Source organism: Chaetura pelagica, unplaced genomic scaffold (assembly GCF_000747805.2).
Source record: "Chaetura pelagica isolate M959 unplaced genomic scaffold, ChaPel_1.0 scaffold14, whole genome shotgun sequence".
Taxonomy (NCBI): domain Eukaryota; kingdom Metazoa; phylum Chordata; class Aves; order Apodiformes; family Apodidae; genus Chaetura; species Chaetura pelagica.
In genome coordinates, this window is record NW_009953067.1 from 1,174,628 (window position 1) to 1,194,144 (window position 19,517).

General features: G+C 42.1%; 1 protein-coding gene across 1 annotated transcript; it reads right to left on the reverse strand.

The window, feature by feature from the left end:
- Window positions 1-5,400: 5,400 nt before the first annotated feature.
- On the reverse strand, window positions 5,401-19,188 carry SUPT7L (suppressor of Ty 7 (S. cerevisiae)-like). The gene is made up of 4 exons (XM_009996806.1): window positions 18,776-19,188; window positions 11,562-11,886; window positions 9,482-9,719; window positions 5,401-5,663 (listed from the first exon to the last, which is right to left on the reverse strand). Exons 1-4 carry the CDS (start codon window positions 19,186-19,188, stop codon window positions 5,401-5,403), a joined length of 1,239 nt encoding a protein of 412 aa, XP_009995108.1.
- Between the last annotated feature and the right edge of the window lie 329 nt (window positions 19,189-19,517).

Genomic DNA, 19,517 nt, shown 5'->3' on the forward strand with positions numbered 1-19,517 from the left:
CAGCCCAGACTCATCCATAGACTGGCAAATTAATTCAGTAGTATAGGCTTCAGAGGACAGCAGTCGTGAGGACAGACTGCTCTCAGGTACAGAGGCTGTAGGAAGCACTGATTATGATTCCCTCTCTCCTAGCAAGAAGCACAGGCCTCTGTTCATTATGTGGTATTTGTAATTGCTTACAAGGGCTCTCAAGCATCAAACATCCTCCCTCAGTTCTACTGTGACAGGCAGAGCAGAGGGGATAACCCTGTGCTTCACTCACTGCAGTCTAAAGCAGTCCCTGAGGAAAAACCAGCATGCAGAACAAGCAGACCAGCACATAAGAGAGCAAAGCATAAAGTTTGCAGTTGGGTTACTAGGTAGTCTGGTAATTTAAGCAGAAAAAGTATATATAAGTAGTTGCTTCAGATCCCACATAAGGGTAGAAAGAAACTCAAGACCAGCCTTCACATTCACAGAACCATTCTCCAAAACAAACAAAAAAAATCTACACAACACCTTTAGGTTTTTTATTTCTGAATAATTATTTCATTTTATTGTATTAGAAATTACAAAGAAACTCTCTCCAGGAGAGCAAGGCGGGGTGGGAGGGGGGGGGAACCAAACACAAAACAATCCTGAAATATTTCCAAGCAATTTTGTTCCATATAAACACAAGCAAAATTTCGTATTTCCACTCACATGCATGTACAAAAACATTTTAAGTAAAACATTCTTCACAAATAACATGTGCATTAGTCTCAGAATTAAGGACATAATTAGATTGGCCTCACTTACCCTACCTAATCTTATTTTCCTGTTTTCTTTTTAAGTTGTAAATTTCTATGCAGGAAACATCACTTTTCCTGCACAGCATTATGCATATTAGCATGGATGGTCTTGGAATTAAGTCACTAAGTAGTAGAATCATCTGACACACAGATGTACACTGAAGTTGTTACACTGTCATTTATATGGGGACCTTTGTTAGATACCAGCAAAACTCTTCAAAAGGAATAAAAACTTCTTGCTAGAGGGAAAAAGGAATATGATACACAGTGCTCTCTTAACTACAATCCTATATGATTCCCATGCAAAACACTTCAAAAGCCAAGTCATTCACAGATCTTGCTCTCTAAATTGATATCAAAGGTCCCACCAATCTCAATCATACCAAAACAAATCACTAAAGACATGAGTGCTATTGGATATGGATGTGCTCAATACTCAATATTCCAATTTCCCACCCACTCACGTTTGGAAAGAGAAGGGAGAAAGAAGAAAGAACCAACAAAACTGCAGATTACTGAAGCAGGTGGGTCAGCAGGGTGCTTCACCAGCCAGCAGCAAAAAAACCACAATTGTGAGAGCTGAGCTTCATTCCAACCCACTGCATCATCTACCCATGGCTTTGGGGATTACATGGTCAATGAACTCCTCACTAGTTGCTCACAGCTGCATTAACACCTAGCAAAATCTTACATGATTCATCAAAAAGGCATAAGGTCTGTATCTCTCTTTGTGAGCTACATCTGAAATTTCACTATTTCATGCATGATGACCACCACTGTAAATCCAAGGATAGTAAACATTCAGAGGGGAAGGGCTCACCCAGAAGGTATAGCTTCCACAGGCATAAAAAGCAACATCAAGCACACAAATGCCAAGAAGCTACATTTAGCGTAATGACGGGAATGGAAGGTGCAGATTTTACTATCATTTTGAAATGTGGAAGCAATATTGATGCATTTCTCATTTCTGCATAAACATGCATCCTAAAGAGAGTCAGTAACATCTCTTTCTTACACCGCAACAACACAGCTGAGTCAACGGAGGCTGAATTTCTACTGTATTTAAATATACTTGAAGCATTTATGCTTGACTTGTTGCAAAGTGTGTGCTACGGTGTGAAATGGGTATGGGAAAAGGATATGAAATACAAAAACAGTTAAAAGTAAGACAGGACATCTCTACATGAGCAATATAAAAAAGCACTTAAGATTGATGCTTAAAAGGTTTAACTAAAGCCCCAGAGAACAGCAGATTTTCACTTTTAGCTCGCTTGAAATCTTATAGATGAGCAAGCAACACTGGCAGCAGCCACTGAAAATAGTGCAAAGAAATTTATTTAGGTGTTCCAGCTTCAAGAATACTCTACTACAACAGTCTGGCAAAGTATCTATGGAGAAAGGCCTGACGACAGGTGTTCTCACATAGTATTAAAGACACAAGGGCCAACTCAAGCTGAGTCTTGAGGTCCCAGCCTAGCACATTCTGCACTGTGGAGAGCACCGGACCTGCTGTTTTAGGCAAGGTGGGCAGTCTGCTTTTAGCCCTGCACTACCATTTCAACAGCTCTACAAGGTGTCTAGAAGAGAAAAAGCACCAGCCCAGTAGGAGGAAGCCTCCTGATTCCCAGACAGGAAGAGCTAAATTCCGGTCTCTTAACTCAGACATTGATGGTGTGGATGTCTTCAGCTGAGGTAGGCAAATTGAACTCTCTTTATGGGGACACAAAGGAAAAAATATACATTTCTGAAAATGTCATTCATTTAACCTGCTTTATACTAATTCAGATGCAGACATCTAAAGCTGAGTGGGAAGATACTACCCCAATTGCCTTCCTTATACCTGGGCAGTTGAACAGCACAACTATCATCTATTTCTTCATGACAAACAGTTTTGCTCAAAATGAGTATCATATAGGTAAGTAGCATTTCAGTGACCATCTCAGCATTCTCCACCCAGCAGCAGCCCTACACAAATGGAAGAGAAGATTAAAACTCTCACAAAACTCTCTGAAGGATCCCAATGCCTTTTTTAAACAGTAACTAAATCTCAACAACATTTCTAAGGCAAATAGTACTGCTGTTATTTACAGCTGAGAAAACAGGGACATTGTAGTATGCCTAATGGTGACTCAGAGGGAATCAAAATAAAGATTTCCAGATACACTGGTCCACTGTTCTACTGCTGACTAGGCTTCAAATAGCTAGAATTTACCCCCCGGGATAAACCTTTAAAACTGCAGTGGACAATTTTAACTCTAATGTCCATAAAAGCCTGTGGTCACACATTCTTATTAGACATTGAGGAATTTTATGTTTGGCTTCCACTTCTATAAAGCAGAAAAGAAATACAGTTAAGAAAAAAGAATTAAGGCTAGGCATGTGATACAGAAACAAAAATACTATGCCTGCAGCTCATGCTTTCAAAAGATAAACTTGCAATTTTAAGGACAAATGGGAAGTTCGGTAAATCTCCCTCAAACATCCCAGTGGATTACAGGTATAAAGCCAGTTTAAGTGGCTGTTCATTCTTGATTCATGTTCATTCTAGTTTTTTTGAGAGAGATACTCACTGAATCAAGTTAAAGACTGAGCTGATCAACTGAAGATTGTGCAGAACAAAAAAAAGACCATCAGTCAAGTTGAGCTCTAAAAGCAACCAGCAAAATAGATTCTGTTTCAGACTAAGTTGTCAAGATAACAACTTTGAATAAAACCTCTGCTGCCCTGAAGTTTCTGCACTCAATCCAATGAGAGCAAAGGAAAAGTTTGCATTGCCAGTACTGGCTCACACCATCAGTAGAAGCTGCTTCCTTTTCTCCAGAAAACCACGTCAACTTCCCTGACCAGTTGATTAAGAAATGAACTAAAGAAGCAGCTTTGCTGAACTTGTTACTAAAAAGGAAAAATTGCTGGAGAATGTGAAGGTCTTGGCTGCAGCAGACATGGAATTGTGGCTTTTAAAATCCTGAGAAATATATACAAGACAGAATCTTAGACCTTTAGGACAACATTTTTTGATAATTTGAGGAATGCCTTGGTAGGATCTCACAAGAGGCTGCTCTGGCCTCCCAAAGGGGCCCAAGAGTGCTGCCCTATCTTCAAAGCCAGCTTTCTCAAAGCAGAAAAAGTCCTTTCTGACGAGCAGAAAGTAAAGCAAGCATGACTGAAGGCCAGCACAGATGATCACGGAACTCCTAACTGAGCTCAAACACAACAGTAAAAAGTACACAGAGATGGAAGTGAGGATGGGCTGCCCAGCAGGGATCTAGAGACACAGCCCAAACATGCAGGGAAAGCCAAAGCTCAGCTGGAGCTGAAACTGGTAAGAAATGTGAAGGACTTAAAGTACACTAGAAGCGATAGAAAAAGAATAAATAGAACATGAGTTTACTGTTCAACAATGCAGGCAACCTGGTGACAAAGGATGCACTTTGTATTTTGAGGCTGATGTACTAAATAGCTTTTTTGTGTGTTTTTTTCACTGATAAGGTCTGCATTCAGGCCTGCTATGTCTCAGGGTCTGCTAATAGAATCTACAGCAGAGGAAGAGTTAGCAAGAACTTAAGTCAATTGCACATACCTAAGACCATGGAACCAGACAGGATGCACCTGAAGGCACTGAAGGACCTGGCACTGTGAGGCCACTCTACAGCATCTTTGGGAGGTCAGCTGCAGCAGCAGCAGCAACCGCTCCCAACCACTAATGTCCTGGTTTGAGCGCCCAAACCTGAAATAACCTGATTGAAGACCTGTCTTGTTGCCTGCAACAGTTAGCAAAAATGTAGTCAGCTCATTGAGAGAAATTGTTATTTCTCTGTATTCAGTGCTTGCAAAACCATACCTCGAGGATTGCATCCACTTTTGTGCTCCCCCCCTTACAAGAAAGGCACTACAGCAATTTTAGTGGAAGGCCGCAAAGCTGATCAGGGGGATGGAGCACAGCACGTACAAGGAGAGAGGCTCAGGGAGCTTGGTATCTTCACTTAAGAAGCTAAAGAGAGATCTCATTGTATAAAACCACATCATGGGAGGAGTAAGGAAGACAGTCAGACTCTTCTTGGAGATGAACAATGACAGAACAGAGGCAATAAACACAAGTTGGAACATGGGAAATTCCAACAGGATGCAAGAATATGTTTGTTCTTACTATGAGGGTAGTCAAATATGAGAATATACCCAAAGAGGTATCCTTGGAGATATTCAAAACTCAACTGGACAAGGCCCTAAGCAACTGGGTCTAATTGGCTGTGTTTCAAGCAGGTTGGTGGACTAGAGACTAGAAACCTCAAGACATCCCTTCAACTCAAATTACTCAGTGATTCTATGACTTAGCAAATCACCCCACAACTACTTTCCACTGGTAACTTCCTCATTAATCTGTCCAAGCAAGCCATGATGCCATCAAATGTACAGGGTGATCTTCTATCTCATGAGTCAGCATGGAGTACAGAAGTCAGCAAAGAGGGGAGCTGAAGTGCAGTACACATCTAATGTCTCATACTAACTGTATGCAAGGTCCCTCACACAGCAGAACCAGCCCTGTTTAGGAATCATAGCCATCATAGTGCGCCCTTAGTTTGTTTCAAGACTATTATATACCATCAGGACTAAATAAAAATACTGTCTCTTTTCACATCTTCTTCATCTTTTTCTTGCAACGTTGGTTGAAGACAGGAGAGGATCCCATCAGACTGTCAGCAGAATGAGAACCATAGCTGCTCTCTGAGCCATTGGGGCTCTGTGGCATTCCAGCTTCACTCATGCCTGACATCGGTTCCTCAAAGACATCGCTGCCCAAGACCCCATGGCCATGTACATTGGACTCTTCATTCTCCTGTGGCTCCATTTTCACCTGTGCCAAGTTCCAGAGTGGGGAAGCATTCACCTCAGCCCCTAAAGAAAGAAAAAGCACATAGTTGTAATGGAGTAAAAAGACAAATTACCAACGGCATGCAGATACAACGGGGCAGCAGCACTGCTAGAGAAGGGGTAAAAGCAAAGACACAGGTGAACTAGGCTGGAATGAAAAAAAAACAACCACCAAACAAAAAGCAACAGAAACCAAACACCAAAAACCCACCGCAAAATAACAAACAAAACGCACCAACCAGTGTGAACCAAACAAAAAAAATCTGTTGGTTTTTTTGCCATTTAATAGCCCAGTAACTGCAGCTCTAAAACATACGATGCTACCCTTTCACAACAATCCTCCACGTGGTTTTCTCCATGAGAAACACCAACTTAAGAGCCCACATCACTCTGCAGGAGTGTCTTCACAGCAATGAATACAACCAACAGCACATGGACTAGACTCTGCATAAGAAGGACTTAATGGCAGTCCAGAAGTCATTGATGCTCATGAGGTCCTTGCAACGTCAACGAACTCCTTTTAGCTGTCAAATACACTGGACTTCTGGTAGCTCTGCAGGAGAGGAGAAGTGAGAGGGCAGAGGACTGGGTAGATGAACAGACTCCAGCTCTCACTTCCAGCACTGAAATGCAGGGACATCAGACCTGCAGTAAGACATGCAACTGCCTGCCTCCCTACAGTCAACACTTGTGGGCCTCAACTCTTCAGCAGAACAGAAAGAAACTCTCTTGGCTCAGCCTTGCAGACACCCTGCCAGGAAACAGCCCCTCTCTCCTATTTTGTTTTTTAGGTTTTTTCCCCAGACTTTTGGACTAGTGTGCAACCACTTTTCAGCAGAACAGAAAGAAACTCTCTGGGCTCAGCCTTGCAGACACTCTGCCAGGAAACAGCCCCTTCCTCTTATTTTTTTTTTTAGGTTTTTTTCCCCAGACTTTTGGACTAGTGTGCAAACTGAGCAAACCAAGAATTTTCTGAACAAGATTACAAAACCACATTTCTTTATAACAGTAAATGTTTTTCTTCCCAAGAGCAGTTATTATAGATTGCATTATTTCTGCTTATTTACACTTTTAAGAGAGACAAAAATCCTATTAAAAATACACTAATTGGCCCCCTTGCTGAGACCGGCATAACAGCCCAGAACTGAACAAAGCCTGAAATCTTTTCATTTTTAAATCTGGTTCCTCTTGTGAGGAGATGTACATGTAAAATAATCTGGTCCCTCTTGTGAGGGGATGTACATGTAAAAAACAAAACAAAACTAGGGAACCAGTTTCAGTAGGTTTTCCAAATTTTGCTTTTCAAGGAGCTTGGCTACAGTTTGAAAGCACATTCAACCCTCTTGTACTGAGCCAAACATACTACTATTCCCTATTATCAATATCATTACTAACAATTACACAGAGAACAAACCTTTCACTGCATGTTTGTAAGGTGAATTCTCCCTCAAACAAGAGTGAGGAAAGAAGTCTGGGAAATCCAGAGCAGCTTAGCTCAAACTAGGGTTTAAGACTTTGTGGTAACAGCCTATATTAGCTCAGCACTTAAGTCAGAATGAAAGTGCTTGCTGGTGTCCAGTTGCCTTAATTAAAAGCCTTTTTGATGTTAATTTTAAGTAAACAAATTCCTCTCAACAACAATGAACACATCATTAAATCGCTATCAGTTCCACAGAGTTGCAGCTCCATTCCACAGAATAACCACAGATTCTCACTAAATTTACTGTGTCTGTCTTTCATCAGTTGCTCTTCATTGCTCAGCCTTATTCCTTTCAGACCCTATCACCTGTGATGGAGAGTGTCACTAATGTACTTAAGAATCGACACATTATGTTTCATCTTCCAAGCACTTTAACTTCAAAGTACACTACAAATCAGCTAATCCTCATGTTATCCTGCTGGGTGGAGGAACAAGGCCCCCAATTTTGCCTCCATTTCCCCAGCTGCAACAAAGTTAAGCAGCTGGCCCACAAACTCAACATCAGGCATAAGTAGAAACATAAGCAGAAGACAGAAGGCCGTAAGGAGAGTTTTGCTCTCAGACACTGAAGCCCTTCTGCCCTCTCTGTGAGCCTCACACTTTTATTTCTGAGGTGGTGGTGTCCTAACTCAGAGGCTTTTTCTCCCTTCTTACAGTATTACACTCTGCAGCCTGCCCAACTCTAGACTGGAACTTCATAAAATGATGAGATTTCCAAAGACCCTTGTGAAGAAGGATTTTCAGGGAGGAACAGAGTACTTGTATTCTTAATTATAAAACATCAATTTGGTATCAGAAAGGCAAGAGGCATTTAATATACAGCTAGCATTCTAACCTCGGGGTCTCAAGAGGTAGAGGCTAATACAAAGCTTTCCAGATGAATCACTCGTAACCCCACATGGGCCAGAAGAGTCTGCTGTTCCCTCTTGCACAAAAAATGCGAGCACTTCACATTTCAGAGGAAATACAAAAAACAGCATGGCCTTCCAGAAAAGCATCAGATGGATTTGTGCTTTTTTAAAACTCAGACTAAAAAACCCCACAAACAAAAGCAACACAGAGCAAAATAATAATTTAATTTACCACTAATCAAATGCACACAGGACACAGACAGCATAGAGAGCAGTGCTTACATACATTACCCCACCCCTCCCTTCTTCCCTGGCCCAAATTACTTTGTTCCCTATTTCTCTCCCTCCTTCCCCCCAGCAGAACAGGGGGACAGGGGAGGGGGTTTAGAGTCAGTTCACAGGCCGGTGGTTCCTGCTGTTCCTTCCTCCTCAGGAAGAAGGATTCCTCACAGTCCTCTCTGGTTTCCCCATGAGGTCCCTCCCATGGGAGAGAGTCCTTCATGATCATCTCCTCCATGAGTCCTTCCTATGAGCAAGCTGCTCCAGTGTGGGCTGCCCACAGAGTCAGGCTGCTTTAGGAACAGCCACCTCCTTGAGCACGGGATCCTACATGGCTGCAGCTCCAAGTCCATGGACTGCAGGTCCACATTCAGCCCTCCTGGGGCCTTCAGGGGATGCTGCTCCATAAGTGCAGGGGGGCAGCCTGTCATCTTACCATGGGCTACTGGGGAACTTCTGCTCAGGCACCTTCTTCCCCTTCTTCCTCACCAACCTCAGGATGTCCACTCCAGCACTGCTCTCACCTCTCCAGCTCAGCTCTTCCTCTCCTGTCTCTGCTTTCAGGTCTTATATCAGTTCCTTCTTATGTTAATTGCAGAGGCACATCTATTGTCCTTCTAGTGGTCTGGCCTTGTCCACCTGAGCTGGGGGAGCTTTTAGTAGCTTCTTACAGAAGACACCTCTGGGACTCCTCCCCTGCTACCGAAACCATGCCAGAAACAAACCAGCACACCTCCTTTCTAGAAATAAGGATAAAACTCTTGTCTCTTTTGAACCAAAATATACACATATACAAAACCCCAAAGGTTATTTTTGTCTTTGCTACATCACTCTGGAAAAAAACCTAACAGTACTCACATCTGCAGGAAATACCCTAGTTCATAAAACAACAATTAAGCCCTTGGGTTGCCAGTCTAGAAAAACAATCTACCTCACACCAATAACAAAGCCAAGAACTGAAACAATCCCCTAAAAATAAACACCATATACAGCATTTTGTGTTCTATGGGGTTCACAAATAGCATAAATATTTAACAAACCCTTATAACTGATACTGTTCGATTCTTTGGTTCTGGATTTAGAAAGCAAGTCAAGGTTTCTCTCCCATCCAAATATTTTATTAAAACCGAAACATTCTTTCTCCCTCTCCTTCCTCACTTTGGGATCGGCTATTAAAAATAGAAACAAGAACAGCTGATAGACTATTTCCAGGAGCAGCAAGAAACCCCTACCTGAAGTCTGCGGGGAAGCTTCTACTTCCAAGTTGGCAGAGAACCGCTCGCTTTGAGCTCCAAGGACTCCAACAGGCAAAGACTGGTCACCAGAAGCCAGATCTCCTTCCAGCTCCTCACTGATTGGGAAAGTAATATCACTAACAGGTTCCTCCTTAATCTTCACAGGCTTTGTGTCCTCTGCTGCCTTTTCAGGGTTGACAATCTTCTCATACTCTTCAGAAAGCTGCTTGCTAACCTGTCAAAGATCAGTAGGGGTGAAAAAGAGGCCAGAAAGGTCACAGTGACTTCAGAGACACTGGCAGCAATTACATTGCAGTGCACCCTGTTTCCAGAATATTATTAACATCTGACCTGAGTGAAAAAGTAAACAAGTTATCAGCTACACAGGAAAGATTTTTTCCCCCTTTAAGAACATCTTCTGTCTTCTAACAAGGGACTTTAATAAGAGGTTTAATCCATTAGAACATTTGCTTGATAAATATGAGCAGCTTTATTTCACAATGATTATGAGGCTCAGAAGTTTAAACAGAGCATGAAACAAAAGCAAAGTGTGTCAGTCCCACTTTTTGGTTTTACCTGTAAGACTATCCCACATCTGCCAGTAACAAATTTACTCCAGCATTAAAAACCAACCAGCTCAGATACTCAGCAGCTCAGTAGTCACCACTGGGTAAAGCTTGGATACCTTCACAAAACACACAGAAGTTTTCTCCAGTCAGAGAACTGAAATAAATACAGGAATGAGATCTAGAACTACCCTGTACTTCTAGAAACTTAAAAACAGTAAGCAATTAAATTAACAATTTCAGATTTAATCTGCTGCTAACAAATGCTTGTTTATATCACTGAATCCCAACAGTCGGTGAACTGTGCTCAGGAAAAGTCCAGGGCTTTTTAACAACAGAAGCAAGGAGAAAGCATAGCAAAGCCTGTTTCCTCCTTCTAGATATACTTCAAAATACAGAGGGTACTGTGGACTTCAGCCCTGCATGAAGAACAGTACAAATAAGATAATGACCAGCTGCAGGATGAGAATGATGCAGAAAACCCAAATTCTAAACAGAGACATCTGAACAAAAACATTGGAACAAAAATTAACTGTTCGTTTTGGTTTTTTTAACAAAAACGTTTTTAATGAAGATAGATCTTGATCATGTTATTTTTATGCACAAACCTCTGAATCTATCACAATTTACATACCACATGCACTTGCAGGAGATTTATACTGGCTATGTAAGCCACAAGGTGCCAACCCTGGGAGAAGAGGCCTCTGCTTTAAGATGAGTTAACTGGCACTTGGATAATGGGACAAGGAGGAAGGGATGGCAGGTTTTGCCTTTGGTCTACCTACTTGCTTCAAGTCTTGTTTTTTGAAGAGAAGGAGTCAAATTCCCACCTCAATTCCTTGCATTTCTGTAAGTCCACAACAGGCAGACAGTCTTAAATAACTCAAATAAAATGCATAGGTTTAATTTCACAGAATATCTAGATCAAGAGAACCCATACCCTTATTCTTACAACCTAGGTTGATACGGCACCTCTTAACTATAGAATTTAACAGTTCCTCTTCTTCCTCCACAGAAGCACAGTCCCTCTAGAGTAGAAGGTAGCACCTGCGTGACAACTCAGAGCAGCACAATACTACCCTATACTCTTAAAGCTTAAGCAAGTCACCCCTTGCCTAAGCAAACACAAGCCACTGTACAGCCAAGTGACTTTTGTTCACCTGCTTGCTTGCTTCCTGGAATGACAAGCTGCTAAATATATCCCATTAAAGCAGAAAATTCAGTTAGTCAGTACAGATATTTTTGTCTAGGACATTCAAGAGGTACAGGCCTCCTCTTAAAACCAGACAAACCTTCAGCAGCACATTCTTATCCTCAGCAGGGATGCAAATGAGGCACTCTGTCTTCCAGTCAAAAAATCCTGCTTCTCTTTTCCTTGATGACTCCCCTTCAGACCCAAGAGGCTTTATAATTGGATTTTACTTCAGTAAGACACAGGACTTGCTATAGGAATAAACAATTGTACTGAAGGTACATTACTGGTGCCATCAGGTCCCTACTGCTCTTCTCACCTGAAGCATGTAGCTGTGATAATCCTTAATGCGGTGTTGCCAGAACTTCTGCAGCGAGAGCACACTGCCAATGCCCACTTCATGGAAGACCTGCTCCATGACATCAGGGAAAGGGGTGTGCCCAAGTCGAGCTTCTCGATCCACAGCAAAGCGCAGCAGTTTGGTGAACTTCAAGCAGTACTCGTGGGCAATGTCTGTCAGGGTCTCCAGGACACTCTCATTGGCACACTCAAAGCCTGTGTGTGCCAGGATGGTGGCCATTGACTGGTAGAGAAGCTGCCGGCAGGAGGACCAACTCAGTTCAGTCACTGGCTCCCCTTTTCCTCTAAAAACCAGAAAAGACAAGAACAGTGGACCTCCAAAAGCTGAAGGGAATGTATCAGTTGAAGAGATATTGTCAACAATAAGGTATGTACAGAGGGAAAGCAGATTGATTGGGGCTCTCCACAGCTTCTCCATTGCATACGAACGCTATCTAATATGGGTTTATTTGCTTTCCCTTGTTTCCTTCCCTCCCAACCAGCACTGCCAATTCTCATTTTCCTTTCTAATGCTGGAAGACTCCTTGAGTAATGCATGAATGTGGGATGCAAATCTTCTGAACCCTTAAGCAACTCCATTCCCACTCAAGATCTTTTCTCCTGGAGATGTGAATTAAATGGGTCCTTGACACAAACAAAAAAAGGCATTTGAAATAACATTAATGCAAATAATTTCCCCTCTCAGTTAATGACATTTCTCTTCCTTACTATCTCTGATGTCACAGGCCTACTAGTGGGACAGAAAGGCTTCTGGGATAGACAAGATCTGAATTTATAATGCGAGAGGCACACATCAAAGCAAGAAACAGGATACATGTACATTTCATAAAGGTACCCTGTAGCCAAAAGGACCATTTCCCTGCCCTCATTTCCAGTAGTCACTAAGCACCACACTGAAATAAGTATCTCCATATGGCACCCAATAAGTGAACATCAAGCCTTGAGAGGTTCTGCCACACAGCAGCATTCCCAAACCATGGCTTTGAGACCTTTGTCTTGGTATGGCTACAAGGGGAGGAGTGACCACAGAGGTTGAAGAAGATGGAGAACAACTGACACATGCATTTAAAACATAATTCATTTACAGTCAGGAAATTTCATTTTTCATCAAGATAAGTTAACAAATAGAAATTCCACATAGGAAAAAGAGAAGATGAGAGAAGGCAAGGCCTCTGAAAGAAAAACGTATTTCTACCACATAGCTCAACTTACAAATAAATGCATGTGATGTATTTGCCCGAATAAGTAACAGGGTCTTCAAATGCTGATGTAAAAAAATCTAATCTCCTTTCCGCTATTTCCTTTCATTCAGCAGCAATGGTAGAATTAAGCTACCAATTTCACCCTTCGTTTGTTTCTGATCAATTTCTCCCAGCAGCTTCCGCAGCCCACCCTGAGATTCGCCTCGCTCTCACCCCACATTACTAGTGCATCACCACATGCTCTTTCCAGCAACAAGATCTGATTAAACAGCACACAAACAGCATTGATGCCGTGACAAAATCCTCACTACTCCTGTTTCTCCAACGAGTGCATTAGGTATCCTTCAGTCTCACTGAGAAGTTTGGCCACAGAGCTTCAGTTCCCGATCCTCAGGACTGACCCATAGAAAACCACTGAAACACAGCAGTAAGAAAAGGTAACATTTCAGGGAACGGAAAATAGAAGGTTAAACTCAGCTCTTGAGACCAAAATAAGTCATTTTCAAGAACACCAGCTCAGCACTTTTTGATAATTCAAATGAAGGGGGGGATCCCACTGCAGATGATGATATTTCTAAGTGGACATTAAGAACAGCATGTGAATCTCAGGTCATGGAATCATGACAGTTATTAAATGTTGAAAAATTACTCCCATCCCAATTCCTACTCAATTATGTAACTGTTTTTTAAAGAAGACAGCCGGCGTTCTGACAAGATGAATTATAAGCTTATTAGTTCCCTTATAAACCAAGTGTCACCCATACTGCTTTTACATCCCACTCACTCCCCCCTCCACCTCCCCAGTGAGACATCTCTGAAGTTCACAAACATGTCTCATATAACACTTGGACCAGAAGGTTACAACTGAAAAAAAAATCAACATCAAACATAAAACAACCAGTCATATTTATGTCTATCAAAAAAAAAAGTATCTTCTTTTCTAACACATATAAAGGATGTATGTAGCTGTCCAGCAGCCATCAGCTGAGATCATCTTATGCTACCAAAACCACCAAACATTAGATTACTATCAATACTGAGACATCCAAAGAACCATTATTGACACTTTGCCATTCAATCAAATCACTATGAACAAACTTAAACGAGACACAGAATTTGACACGCCCAAGAATGATACTCAGCCACCTATACAGTAGAGCACAACAGCCATTTACCAATGCATATCACTGCTCTGCAGCAGCAGAAAATGTTACACATGTCTCTTTTAAACTCCTAGAGGAACAGAAACTAATTGCCAGCATACAAATGCAGCTATGCTGAAAGGAATACAATCAACTTGAAATCTATTCAATTAAAGACACAGAGAAAAGACATTTCAGGTACTGTACTCAAATCCAAATCTCCGCCTCTTGTGCTTCCTAAGGTCAGTCAATTACCTTTTGTTTTTCTTATGTTTTCTTCTCTTGTTTTCCTGTTTCCCACAATAAACAATAGAGGAAAATGATTAAAAGCCTGATTAGACAGCAAAAATTGAAATTTTGCAGATGTTAATAGAAAAGAACAAATGAGAAAATATCTTTTTTCCTTCATCTTCTTTAACCCTCAGGTACTGTCTGATAAGAATGATAACATAAACAAAACTAGCCATATAGATACATTTAGGTTGAAAGTAGCTATATAATGTCAAGCCTTCCCAAAAAGGAACAGCAAACTTCTTTTCCCTGATAATCACAGGTAAAAAACCTTGGTCTTCCATCTCATCCAGATACCTACCACCTACAAAAGCATCCTTCCAGATACTATTGTTATGCAGAATGCTATCCTCTGCAGCACTCACTGTTTTCCTGAAATGCTCCCTATCCAGCTACCATCCAGAGCCAAGCCTATTTAAGATATTATCAGGGTCATACAACTGCAGGTAAACAAGAGTGCTTTAATCCTTAAAATTCTGTCACCAGAGATTAACAAAACTGGCAATTAGGCCTGTCACTTGGAGGTGAACATCTCTACAGAACATATAGTATGAAATTTATCACAAATACTGGCCAACTTGTCATCCAATAGGAAAATCCGTATTTTTATATGCAGGTCACCAACACTAGATTATGTTCCAGACAGAAGTCTACCTGCCAAGCCACAAATTCATCAGTCTAAAAGCCCAGCCTTCTCTCACTGTTGCTAGCAAACCTGCCACATGTAGAACTTCAAAACAGAAACAAGTATCTGTCTATACAAACCAGGCTTATTTTCAGGAGTAATAAGGTTTCTGAACTCACAAGAGGCCCACCTTCTGTCTCAACAAGACATTCCTCAAAGGCACCATAATCCATTCCCCTGTAAGGCTGGCTTTTTTAGAGGGATAGAGATCTTGTGGCTCATTTCCCACGCAGTTACAATCAGGGGAAACTGTTTGGGCTAAATCAGTACAAAGATCAACAGTTGAGGTTCACTCAACTGTAGTAACGGATTGAAGTGCTCTGCTCCCTCTTAGGTGAGAATAAACTAGCAGCAGATGGAGGGAGGGATTGTTTTTCCTATGAACACATCAATTTTATGAAATTTTACATTGTGGAGTTGAACTTCTACCAAATGAGGTGCCACAAGGTTCCTTCACAGCCATTTCCCCCCAAAACAGTAAAATAAAGGAGGACACTGGGAAAACAAGATTATAGTAGCCAGTGCATCAAAGAACACAACACACTAACTCAAAACAGAAACTTGTTTCCTTTTGGAAAAGGATCTCTTTCCACCTCATCCTGAGCAAGCTTATTTTTCAATAGCTCTGCTATGTCTACTGAAGGCTGCAGAAGTATAATAGGAAGCTGCTCAACAGATAACGGCAAGAGGTAATAAATAACATTTGGAAAATAAATAGGAAAAAAACCCGCAACAGAAGACCAGACTGTTCAGAGACTAAACTGAAGTGCTTAATCCAGCAGGGGAAAGCACATTCTGCCTGATCTGATTTCCACTGATCCAAATCCTTCCCAGCATTATACCTGCTATCCCACCAACACATGCTTCCCTACCTCTGTACAGGCATTTCCTAACTACATTCCTTCTGCCATGAACAGTCTTCCCAGTGCAAACTCACAATTCAGTTCACAGATTAACTTTCAATGCAAAGCACTCATTCCATGTGGTCAGGAACACAAACAAGAGAATGGCAGAGATATGTTAAGAAACCAACCATGCACACACAAGAAAAAAGCATCTGAAGAAGCACATAGTGAGTAGGTTAGGTTTCTTTTGAAGACAGATCCATGCCAAATGCAGGAAGCTGAAAAGAGAAGGAAAAGCTAGCAGCTGCATTATGGTAAGAGGCTCCTGTTTAAATGTTAGTTTCAAGTCTACAATTCCTTACTCATTCTTAATCCGTTATGCTTTAAGCTTACCTTCTGTTTCTATACCTACAAAAACCAAGTGCTAATCCCTTATTGTGTATCCCAATAGCTGTCTTATGAACAGTTGCAAATCACCAGGACCAGATGGTAATTCACCCAGGAATACTAAAGGAATTCAAGGATGAACTAGCTGAATAGCTGTAGTGAGTCACCTCTTGCTTTAAACTGACTTGGACCATGAGGACCAAATACAGGCAAAGTGAAAACATGTTATTCTAATAGCTTTAGAAAAAATGTTAAGAACTACAGGCTGCAAAGCCTGATAATCTGGTGCATCAGGGACACTGAAAGAAATTATAAAAACAGTATTAGAGGACACATGGGTAAATACAATACACTTAGAAAAGGGTCCAGACAGATTCTGTAAATGGAAGAGCTGCTTCACAACCCTATTAGAGTCCTCCAAACCCATTAACAAGCAAGTATGTAAGACATACATATTACATGTAAGACTGTGCCTCGAGGATCTGTGCCAGAATCAAGGTTTGTTTCAACAATATTTACAAAAGTCTGGGAAAATGGAGGAGAGGAATAGTGTCATGATTAAAACTGCTGGTGGCACAGATTTTGGGGGGTTGAAAAGATCAAAACAAGTGAAAAATAGCAGTAAATTAGGTCTTGCCTCTTTCTTGCCTCATAAGGGATGAGGAGATAGAGGTTAATGAGATAGCGGGTGGGGCAGATGGGAGGAAAACCAAAATTAATTCAGGGAGTATACAAGACAAGACAAGGGTGTGGGGTCATAGGATGAAATTAATAACAAGGAAACAGAAGAGGACATGACTATAATAATTAAACGTATGGTCTGATTCAGGCTGACCACTCTTCTCCCCCCTTCCTCCTATGTCTAAATGTCCCTATACACTGCTTCTCAGACCCAGGTTACTGCCAAAGAAAATGGAATCAAAATACGGATTTAGCTGAATACTGCAACTCTGACAATGGCATTTCAGAAGGCAGCATAAAATTAAGCACTACCATGTTTTATCATAGGGAAGATGATCTTCCTTAAATTGTTTTTACACACTAGGAACAATCATCGACAAATCATATAACATTACTACTATAACACCAGCTGCTACTCTTATTTCATGTAAGTGCCTTAAAACATTTAAGGATAAACATGCAACAACAAACTCAAAGCTTTCCTCCTGGAAAAGCATAAATGTGTTTAGTTTAGCAAGCACACAATTAACTTCAAGTCTACACTGCAGCTTATTATAAATTCGCTCTTCTATCAAACAAAAAACATTTAATTTCGAAATTATCTATCCAGTTTCTACAATCTAGTCCTTAAACTCCCCCATGTGGTCGACTGCTAAATAACATTTATTTACTTGGACGCCCGGAACTCTCAAGGGACAACAAAAATACAAAGCAACCCCCAAAACACGGACAGAGCCAAAGAAAACTGAACTGAAAACTGAATCCAGTGGAAAGGACACAGCAGAACACTGCTCAGTTCTACAAGCCCCCAGGCCAGAAAGAGCAGGAGTCAGATGGCTCAGACTTTGTCCTTAAGGATTGGACTTCCCTTCAACCCTCCAGGCTAATTATTCCAAGAAGGATGCTGGTGTTCCTCCACAAACAGCACTAAAGAATCGCTCTACTGCTTAGAGAGACTTCACTACCAAATGCAACATCTTTCAATAAAATGAATTTTATAAAACCTCAGGCCATTAAAGATCTCAGTGGCATTTAACCGCTACATTACATTTTATCAGTGCACATTTTCCCCATTTTAAAAACTAAAATATAATATTCTCTCCCACATCAAGTTCATTGGTGCACAGTCTTTAATCTATGAACAGAAAGTTACACTAGTGAGGATTTATCCCTGAATTTAAATGCACATAAGCTACAAAGTATCATGAGATCCTGCAAGAAATGCAACATCTCCTGACTTTAGTGCTTGCCAGCGTTTAGAAAAGGAGGCTGTGGCAATACTTCATAACCAAAGATTGACTGCAGAGGTAGAAGCAATGCAACCTTCCTTTACGTTTTCCCCAGTCCTTGGCTGGTGGAACCAGTATAGGAGAAAATAATTCCCTTCACCCATGCTCCTCACCACCTCTGACCATGTTAACGCCAACAGGGTGAAATGTGACAGTTACTACATCACAGGTCCTTGGCCTCTGAAATCTTTAAATTTATTGTCAAATTATCTTTTTGGAACCTACAACTAGCCATTCAAAACATAATCATATGTCTCCCAGATTTCCAGCTACACTAAGGCAAGTTTAGTTCTAAGTGACATAAATAGAAGAGACTTCACATTCTAGAAGAACTTTTCAAAATACCACTGAAGACAGAGAAACCATGCACAGACATCTAGCGTAGCACTAACAAGCCAGAAACCAGCACTACACATCCATGTTTTATAGACAGGAAACAAAAGCACATTTATTTTAAACAATGTGCATGTCACCCACATGGGAGAAATCCAGATCTTTCCTTTTCAAAGCCTGTTTTGTAATGTGTATACCACCAGTTGGACCTTCAGCCCCGGGGAACTGACACAACTACACACATATTTATGTATATAGATATGTACTTCCTGCAGCTTTCCTTCAGCCAAGAACCAACCCGAAGAAATGCCAACACACCTGTAGAAATCACTCTCTGGGTCACTGTGCCTCAGCTGGAATGGCATTTTTGGGGTTTTGCTATCCAGGGGAAGCAGGTCATCGGGGAGAGGCGGAGAGGCCGGGCAAGCTGGCAGAGGTTCGTTGTCCTCAGTTTTCATGCCCTCTGCCTGCTGCTGGCTCTGAGCCTGGGCCGCGGCGATCAGGCTGCGCAGCCGCCGGTTGTGCTGGATGAGCTGGATGGTGTGGATGGTGAGGCTGCAGGGCTCCGAGGGGATGTCCAGCATGGTGGTGGGCCGGGGCTTGTTGGCGGACGGCTGGTGCAAAGGAGGGTCCTGGACTTCCACGGTGCGGAACTCGCGCTGCAGCAGGTCGAAGGAGCTGCGGTTGGCCTGGCTGGAGGAGACGGGAATCTCACCCCAGTAACGCAGCATTGTTAGATGGGGCGCCCTGTGGCCTCAGAGCCCAGAAGAAGGGCTGCAGGACAAAGGGCTCTGGCCGCAGGGAAGAGGGCGAGGCTCTGGGCAGCAGCACAGGCTGGAGCCGGGATGAGGGGCCTGCATAGAGGGTGTCAGGGGCGCTCGGGCCCCGCGCAGCGCCGTCCCCTCGCAGGCACCAGGACGCAGCTTCGGCGCGGAACGGACATCGATGCCTCTCCTAAGGCGGGGAAGGGAAAACAACAGTGACTGAGGCGGCAGAACTTTCTGTGTGTGACAGGGGCCGGTGTGTGGGGCTGCACGGGGGCCGCGCCGGTGGGGAGGGC